Source organism: Mercenaria mercenaria, unplaced genomic scaffold (genome assembly GCF_021730395.1).
Source record: "Mercenaria mercenaria strain notata unplaced genomic scaffold, MADL_Memer_1 contig_3014, whole genome shotgun sequence".
NCBI classification, from domain to species: domain Eukaryota; kingdom Metazoa; phylum Mollusca; class Bivalvia; order Venerida; family Veneridae; genus Mercenaria; species Mercenaria mercenaria.
Window position 1 is genome coordinate 30,655 of NW_026461115.1, and position 9,697 is coordinate 40,351.

The 9,697-nt window shown below is 35.8% G+C and overlaps 1 protein-coding gene across 1 annotated transcript; it reads left to right on the forward strand.

The window, feature by feature from the left end:
• Window positions 1–6,800: 6,800 nt before the first annotated feature.
• Window positions 6,801–7,504, forward strand: LOC128552667 (uncharacterized). The gene is made up of 2 exons (XM_053533711.1): window positions 6,801–6,867; window positions 7,008–7,504. The coding sequence occupies exons 1-2, from the start codon at window positions 6,801–6,803 to the stop codon at window positions 7,502–7,504; spliced, it is 564 nt and encodes a 187-aa protein (XP_053389686.1).
• Window positions 7,505–9,697: the final 2,193 nt, after the last annotated feature.

A 9,697-nucleotide genomic window follows, 5' to 3' on the forward strand; every position in this document is an offset into this window, starting at 1 on the left:
TTTTTACGATAAAATTTTGTTTTTTTTAACGCGCTTTAAACACTAAAGCTAAATTGCGTTATTGGAACGACAGGGAAAATATTTTTGCCACTGCGGCGGGGGTTCGATTCCCGGGCGCCCTTTTTTTATAATAATTTAAAAATTTTTTTATAGAAACGGAAAATTTTCCTATTTTTAAGTTTCATAATGTGACAACTAAGCTTAAAAGGTATCCTTGAGAATATAATTCTGCTTTAAATCGAACCCCTTTAAAATTTTTTACCCCGAGATTCTTTGTGTTTTTTATCGTCAGATTCCTGTGCATTTGGGAATATTGATTAAGGAATATTAAAGCCTTTTTCCCCTAGGGTTTATATTTCGAAAAAAAAAAAAAAAAAAAAAAAAAAAACTGGGAAAAACAAAAAAACACTCGCGGGAAGGTTTTTTTGCATGTTTTTCCGTTTTTCTTTATTTAGCCAGGTCTGTGCCCGGACGAATAGACATGCGTTCGTAAAAACCAATCATTCAAAAACAAGTGGTCTTTTGGTTGGGAGAAACGAGATTTTAAAATTCGATTTCAAACATTCATAAAATGTACCATTTCTTTCATTTTACCACAGATTAGACAAGTATACCTTTACTTTATTTTTATCGAATATTGGGGAATTTAAATATGAAAATGAAAATTATTTTGATACTTGATATTTTTTATTATATTTTAGTTACGAAAATCATAAATTTTTGGGATTTTTTAATCCAGATTTACGTAAGTTTTCTTTTTCATACTTTAATACGGAGCAAATTAAAAACCGAGAGCATTATATTTATTTTAACATAAGAGATGAGACGTTTATAAAAGTTATTTATTTTCAAAAAAAAATTATATGACCCGAATTGGAAAAATTTTGGAAAACCTTTAGATTGTTTAACCAAATATTAAAAAAGTTAGAGGCAAATATACGTTTGAACTTGTTCAGTCCCCAAAATTTAAAAAGTGTTTGAAAAATTAATTTAAAAAAAAAAGCTTTTCAACGCACTTTTATGTCACTTGAAAAAAATTTTTTTTAAAACGTACAAAAATTTATTTTGGGATTTGAATAAGTTTAAACGGAGGATTTCGTAATGGCGGACATGTTAAAAACACAATTTGCAAGTTTACGTTTAAAGCTAGCGTTGGTTTTAAATACCCTGGGTGTATTTTTTACATTTTGGTTGGAAAAAAATGGGGATTTTTTATTTAGACCCTTACCGCACTTTACCCCAAACCCCATTCCTGTGTCCCCCCCCCGCCGAGGGATGCGGTGCCCAAAAAGGGGGCAAAATCAGTAACGTGAGTAGTGGTGTTTGCTTTTTAGCGTTATTTTTTCATTTTGACTTTCCCGAAAATTCTGGTGCAAGCATATGTGAAATGCCCTTAACATTTTTTGAATTAACTGGTCGCCAACTTTGCAAAAAAAAGAAATTCGCGTTTTAAATTGGACGTTTTTTTAAAAAAAAATGCGAAAAAAATATTCAAAGGCCCAAATTTGAAGTGTTTACAAAAAATTTTTATCGAAATTTTCCTCAAAGCAAACACCAACATCGGGGGTAATCCCGGCAAGTTTCAAGTTGTTCGTACGTTACACGACGTTATGACCCCCAAAGGGACCCGGGGACGCACTATGATAAAATTTACCGGAGGGCATTTTTAAATGTGCCCCTCCCACCCAGGAGTCAAATTTGGATACCTTTTACGGCGAGGGGAAAATTTTTTTTTGTAAAAAAGTCAATTTTGGCTGTTTGTTTCGTTTTAAAGACGCTCGCTCAGTTTGTAATTTTTTCTCATAATAGATTTTGATGAAATGTTTTGTTTTAAAAATGGTTATAAGTATTAAAAAGAAATAAAAATAAAGGGCACACTTTGTTTCAATTTAATAGCCCCCGATTGGTGCTATTTTAAACATTTTCAAAATTTCTGAACCAAAAATTTTATTTCATAAAGACAAAAACGCAAAAATTTTTATTACACTTTTTATAAGGAAAACAATATATCTATTTTAACATGTCAAAAAATCAAAAGAACTTATTTTGTAAAAGGGAAAATTTTTAAACCCCGACCCAAGGCTATTTTTGCATATTTTTTTTCAGTTTTTTAAATTGACTTCGCTTTTTATCTGTTTCCATAAAAAATTTAAATCAAAATCTGCAATACCCTTTGGGTTTTGTTACCTATCTAAACACAAAGGAAAAAAATAGGCCCCATTTAATTTCGCTTAAAAAAAAATTCCGAATGGGGGGGGCGGGCATTTTATCAAAGCAGGTTGGGATAAAACTCTTTCAGGTTTGAGCAAATGGCTTAGAAAAGTAAATAAAAAGATCAAACACAGGTTTCAAAAATGATTTTAAGGTTTTTTGAAAATTTTTATGGAAGAACGTAAAGTTTCCCCCCTTTTTTTTAACAAAACCATGTTTCCCAAAAATTCGGTACGGGTTCGGTAGGATTAGAAACAGCTGTGCTCAGCGAGTTTGGGCGGGTTAAATAACAGCTCCGTATATGCGGGGTTTAAGCAATTGAACTAAAAACTTTAAATGATATATTTTGTTAAACCTGGTGATCACCCTAACTTTAGATATATTTAATTTTTTAATTTAAAAGCATGCGAACATACAATAATTTGGTTTTTTTTCCCTACGCGCTTTGAAAATACTTCCGGGATTTGGGAGAAGAAACCCCCCAAAACTGTTTGACACAACGAAACCAAATGGCACGGTGTTGGGGTAAATACGACCCCCCGGAAAAAGTTGCGAGTGCCTTTAATTTTGGGAGGGAAAAATATTTTCAGTTGCATTGTTTTAACTTATTTTTAAAATGGGCGGGTTTTCAATGGCGAAAACCCCCGAAAAACAGTGTCAATCATTTAATTTTATTTCTACTCCGCATGCATACTATCTGCTACATGTAATTGTCATTTGGGTTTTGCTCTTAAATTTCTTTTGAAATTCTTTTGTTTCAAATTCTTTTATGATGAAATTCAGAAAAAATGAATTTTAAGTCCCGAACTTTCGTTCTTGCAGGATTCTGTGTTGAAGTTACGGTTAATATTAGGTATTTAAACGTTTTGCATTTATTATACAGTAAACCTCACTTATAAGGAACTCGGATATAAGGAACACTCGGTTATAAGGAACAATTTTCAATTCCCCGATCTAATTCTTTCTTTATTCAATGAAAAAATCCTCGGTTATAGGGAACTCGGTTATAAGGAACACACGGTTATAAGGAACATTTTTTCCAGTCCCAAAGTAAGAAATTCAATTGAAACACCTCGGTTATAGCGAACAGACTAAAGAATAAAAATTATTGAAAATCGAAATAAACAGGAGAATCGCTGATGACGTCAGAGTAACGTGGGCACTTCTACGCGCTTTTGTACACTTGAATAAACACAAATTTTTTCCCTTTGCTATAATAATTCACGATAAAAAGAAATATATAATATCATCATTAACATTTACCAAATTTACCTAATAAACGATAGTAAACTTATATTTACTCAAGATTATGTTCAAGAGCTACATGTATTAAGTATTTTATTTTAACAACAGCGAACGAAAATCAGGCTCGGTCACGGTCACGGTCATATTATCCTAAAATGTATTAATTACGCGTGATTAACAATGGCAAACAGTCCAGTTTACCAAATTTCCAATTACGAATTGTAAAAATTGTAGCAGGTTTTGAAAATGGACAATAGCAAAACTATACGTATGAATTTACACATTAATCCGTAGTATGGTGCCCGCTGTCCAGTTTGTAATACCCCTGTGTGTCATAAACACCCTAAATTTAAATTTTAATGGGGAGTCTAATTTAACATTTTTGCAATAAAAAATTTTAAAAATTTATTTTATATTAGTATTGAATGCCTATTCACACAGCATGCAGTCGAGCAACGTAAGGGGAGTAACTGCAACATGTCATAATGTAACGCTCTTTTAAAAAAGAAGGTAGAAAATGCCTCAAAACTAAACACAGATTACGGGCATTCTTACCGACGTACATTTTGGGTTAGTTAAGGTGAACGTCTTTTCTCAACAATATTTCAGTCATATACATGCAAGCAGTTATACCTTACCATCTCTCCACGAAAGGACCTTTACTACACTCGAAACTTTCCCACATAAGATTCATGGTCGGCTCATCGAGTGAACACATAGCCCTTTTCAAACGTCTGTCAAATAGCGTCCGCTATACAAATTGTGTTCGTTATACAAACCTCGGTTACAAGGAACTAGTTCGCTATACGGATATAAGGAACCTCGGTTATAAGGAACAATTTTCAGAGGTCCCAAGCTGTTCATTATAAGCGAGGTTTACTGTATACAGCTTTCATTTAAATACACATCAGATCATATAGTTTAACACAGTTTGTCGAGTAGTATATTTAAGCATATATATTTGAAATGCATGAGAATTGTTTAAAAAAAGCTAAGACGCTGATTTGCAGCTTACGCTAGAGTGATTGACCATTTAAGTACATGGAACTGGAATAAGATGAAAACATTTGGAATGCTGGATATAGGACAGAAAACATATACCGACGTGATTCCAAATGAAGGTGAAATATTCATTTCTAGTGACCAGCATGTGGGCATGTATCGAAGTTACAGGGCAAAATATCAAAATTGAATACATTTTTAAAGTTTTCAAGAGAGATCTATCAGAATGAAATCTTCATTTCAGATAGTAACTCGGTAATAACAGATGGTTTAGTTATTTCCATTGCATTTTGATAAATCTCTCTTAACATGACATTTAACTAAATGGTTAATCACTCCAGTGTTAACTTCAAAATAATTGTTACAGTAATAACACGTGTATGCCTTCATCTTTGGTTCTGAAATTGAATTTAAAATAAATTGTTTAACACATTTCTGTAAACGATTAATGAATAACAGCTTTATTTAGAACCGATCACTTGACTTATGCCACTGACAACAAATATATTTAAATTTTCTAGCCTAACGGATCTTTTATGTAGAACTATGTTACTATCAGTAGCCTCTTAGTATGAAAGCTTGATAATGCAAAATAATTTGATATTTAATATTAACCTATATTCAACACTGAATCCAGCAAGAACGCAAGTACCAGGACTTAGACTTTCATTGCTGGCAGCAAATGTCTGTATATTATGATAAAAAAGAAACAAAAATGATTTTACAAAACGAAGACATTCAGTGGCAAAACAACTGTATACATGTACAGTATCAGACTGTATGCAATGTAGGATATATATCTAGACTGATTGCAAAACGAGTACCAAAGTGAAATCGGCTCTTGATGCATCTGGTCCTCGATGAAGGGCTAGCTTAAGTTGTTCGAGATCAATTTGATAAAAGTTGTTAAAAAAACTGTGAGTTTGGTTTAAATCTGTTTAAGTGATAAAACAATAAACACAGTAATTATGTACCGTCAGTTTTACCTTAGGTCATGTATCAACTAGCTTTATGTTTTTTCATAACATGTAACGAGGGGCAGTAACTGTCTAACCTGGGGAAAATTAATGGCATTCACCTACAGTCTTAGAACTTTTCCAAAACGAAATCGGCTTTGGTGGTGTCTGGTCCCAGGTGTATGGCTAGGAAAAGTTAGGTGAGGTTAGGTGCGGTTAGGGTTTTGGCTATTTTTTTGAACAATATGAGGGCTACTGGCTGCACAGCATTGGGCAAATTACTGTGACAATCAGTCTTGTTCGTTAAAATACAACAAGGCAAATATTCAAGTTTATGTACTTTTATTGCGGTTACGAGTGCCAATCGCTGCATAAATGTCCCCGAAACTGGTTGCATTTCTTCGTGGTGTTTGATGAAACACGAACGGTGGCATCGGTCTGTAATTCTGCTTTTCATCTACTTCTGTGCTAAATCTATCAACAATGCCATGATCTGCAAATGATAAGAGTAAAAGTGCATTGAAGACGATCCAGTTTGCTCTCTTATTTCTTAGAACAAAGTTTACGAATTCGTCTTTCCATGTGTCTACAGCATAATAGTCTAGTAGAACAAGTAGAATTCTAGTATCAATCCTTGACACAACAATATCAAAGTTCACCACTGGATTCGACAAGTCCACTACGAACTGTTTGTGATATTGCTCAATGTCCCCTTCTTTCAGAAATCCGTCAAGTTGCTCTCGCAGGTACTGTTCATGACATTCTCCGAGCGACAATATCTTCTCTGTCTTATTGTATATATCGTTGTGCGTTAACAGCATGTCAAGAGTTTGAGACCTCTGTCTCAGTGTTTCGATGCTGAAAACTTTCACCTTCATCTTCTGGAATTTATAAGCTGTATGATAGTTTGTAAGCGTGTTGATAGTATGATTGCATTCGATAGAATGAAGCTCGATGGTCTATTTCCCTGGTACTGTACCGAAAAAATAACTTTTTCAATCAATCTGCTTTCTGATTGGTAATACAAAGTAGGCGTGGTTTAAATGCGACATTCTGATTGGTCAAAACATTTTGAGCTAGATATGGCGTGCGCGGATGGTCTAAACTCTCATTCTGTATCAGAATGATGAACAGATCAGCCGCAGAATTACTGAGCACATTAATGACAAAGAGCCGTCAACAAGCAATGGAAACATTTGTGTTATACAAGCGAAGAGGCCTCATAAGAAGAGCTCAGAACTTGATCGAAAACATCGATAACGTCGTTACTTGCATCAACTTGGATCGTGGTCGAGACCCTTCCTTGTTCAAGAGTAGCATGTCGGCGCTATCTAAACTGAACTTGTGGGTAAAACGAGATCAGAGAGGGCAACGAATGACAAAGATATGCCGGACATCATATCGGCTGCGAGGTTTCTCTTGGAGAACCAAGGCTTGCTGATGGGTGAAATTGGTGAGTTGACACTTTCAAATTGAACTAGATATTTGTACTTGTTTTGTTTTAGCTGATAGTGATTGACTTTTTTGAAATAACCATGTAACATTTTTAGATATGGTTTAACTGAAATTCGTTTTTTTTCTTCTCTGTTTCAGACAATAGCGACAGAGCAAAGAGACAGTTGCTTCCGACAGATATCATCGCAATAGATAGTGATGAAGAAGAAGAAGAAGATGATGATCTACCAGATATAATTAGTCCGACTTTAATGAGAACACCTACGTGTACTTTGAAGTCAAAACGTCCCGTAAAAGGCATCAAAGGACTGCATAGGCTGAAACCGTACTCAAGGCCTACATCAACGGTTACAAGTGCAAGCAGCACAAGCAGTACATTGTCAGAAACGGTTTGGGAAAAGAGGGAAAATGAGATGCTGGTGGCTCATCAGAGAGAACTTTCTAAAGCTAAGCAAGAGGCAAGAGACGAACTGTTATTATGTATAATATGTCTATCAGCCGAGAAAGATCACACACTAGTGCCTTGCGGACACACCTTTTGTAAAGACTGTTCACATAAGAGTAAAGCTAAGGGAAAGTGCTTCTTTTGCATGACAAAAGTAAAATCGTGTGTAAAAATGAGACTGACAGACTAAATGACTGACAGATGCTATTCCTTCTTGTCTTATCATGATGGCAATAAAATGCTAACATATCACTTTGCTTTGTTTTTACTACATCTGAAATCAGGTTTAACCACTTCTCCCTGCACTTATCATGATACTATGCGATCTCAAACTTTAGACTTATAATTTGATCTCAGAGTAGACAATTGACCATCAGTTTGAAATATCATGTCGATTAGGATATAGCTTTTCTTAATTAGGCATCTGTGCTCTTTGGCATGTAAAAATATTGTGTCCAAATTACAAGCTTGAATTGACATTTCGTTTTTCAATATTAAGCTAATCGGACATCGGCCTGAGGTATTAGCCGACGTATTCGTTCAGACATTTAAAAAAATAAGGTACCAAATTTCTTTGACTCTGCGTTCGTCCAGACTTGTCACTGGCATGTTTCGAGACCACTGTGACATAAGAGAAACTCTTGATCACAGTGGTCTCGAAACATGGTCGCATTAAAAGAAATTTGGGATAGAGTGCCAAATGACAGAAATTTATTTTGAATTTTGAACGATCAGTATCTCCACAAGACATTGTCATGCCAATCCCCGAACACTTACCGCAGCGCTCGGACGGTAAGGCTATTCAAAGGTGTATGCGGGCATCTCGATAGAGAAGCGTCGCCCTTCCAATGAACGTGGCACTGGCATGTTATATCTTGCAGACAATCGTAGCAATGATGGGCCAAGTAATACCCTGTACTAGCGTCATTGCCTACTGAGCACAGAGTCGGGCTTTAGCCATCATTAACGCTTGACCCACGCTGATCGTTTTAATGCCAAATAGTATGTTAAAGAGTAAAATATAGGAAGAAGTAAAAGCCAAATTCACTTTCAAATTGACAAGATCAGTATCTCCACAAGACATTGTCATGCCAGTCCCCGATACTTGCCGCGGCACTCGGACGGCAAGGCTATTCAAAGGTGTATTCGGACGTCTCAATAGAGAAGTGTCGCCCTTCCAATGAACGTGGCACTGGCATGTTATATCTTGCAGACAATCATTGCAATGACAGGCAAACTAATTCCCCGCACCGGCTTCATTGCCTACCAAGTGCGGAGTCGGGCCGAAGCCAGCATTGACAGTTTACCCGCGCCGATCTATGAAAGTCAATCTGAATGAGAACTTTCGGTTGCCAATCGGTCCATTAGAGTTTTTGATTTTGATTGTTTGAAAATATAAAAGAGATTTGTGTTTGCCAAAGTTTTGAAATTTCGACATGACATACACCAGAGTCGGGCTTAAAAATTAAGTTTTTTGTACTAGGATGGCGTTGCAAGCTTGTCATAAGTAGGCACCCTTTGGCATACAGAGCTGGTGTGTATACCCGATCTAGCAATCTTAGCGGACATCAAAAGACCAGATCCTGTCACTAGACGGGGAGATTCCTACTTTACCAAGCTTGTAACGCCTCGTGATGGCTAGAAGCGGTTCCTTATGCTACTGTGCATCACCCCACTATAGCATAAAGTTGGTCTAACGACACCTCCATACTTCTAGCTGTCCTTTTTTGTTTTGCCTAAACTTAGCCCAACTCTAGCGATATCGGTTGCCGTTCGGTCCATTAGCATTAGTAATTTTGATTTTTGTTTTTATGAAGAGCAAGAGCAAGAGAAGAGAGAAAAAGGTTGCATCGTTTTATGTACAGCTGTTAAACGCCAAATAAGCTGTACACTTGATACAACATTGAATCTGAAGCTTTGATTTTTTTCATTTACAAGTAAGAGCTTATGTTTGCCAAAGTTCATAAATTTTGATGTCACTTATGTTATCATGTAGCAGTGTGAGCAAGCCAAGAGTCGTTTTCTTAAATTAGCTAAACAAGTAAGGATATGAAAACGCCCCTTGCCGTACTCCACCACCAATGATAAAAGTGACAAAGCCCTGTGAAAAGAAACACATTCAATAGCTACAATAAGTTGTGCACAACTTTAAGACTTAACAACTAACATCTAAGACATAACTATCATATCTAAACATCTTAACACTATTCTTATACTAAGGTTGCAAAGGTCCCGTCGCTCTCGTTTCAAACAACTTGTCATTGCTCCTAACATGCAAAAAAGCTGAAGGAAAAAAAATGTGGTTCGTTAATTGGCTATCGCATTTTCTGGCGATCTGCAAAAGCACTGAACGATCAACAGGTGACCATGTCTACCGTCAATA

Coding starts and splice junctions, on each gene's coding strand:
- LOC128552667 (XM_053533711.1), top strand. CDS start 6,801: ATGCCGGACATCATATCGGCTGCGAGGTTTCTCTTGGAGAACCAAGGC. Junction 6,868..7,007: donor CTTGCTGATGGGTGAAATTG/GTGAGTTGACAC, acceptor TCTCTGTTTCAG/ACAATAGCGACAGAGCAAAG.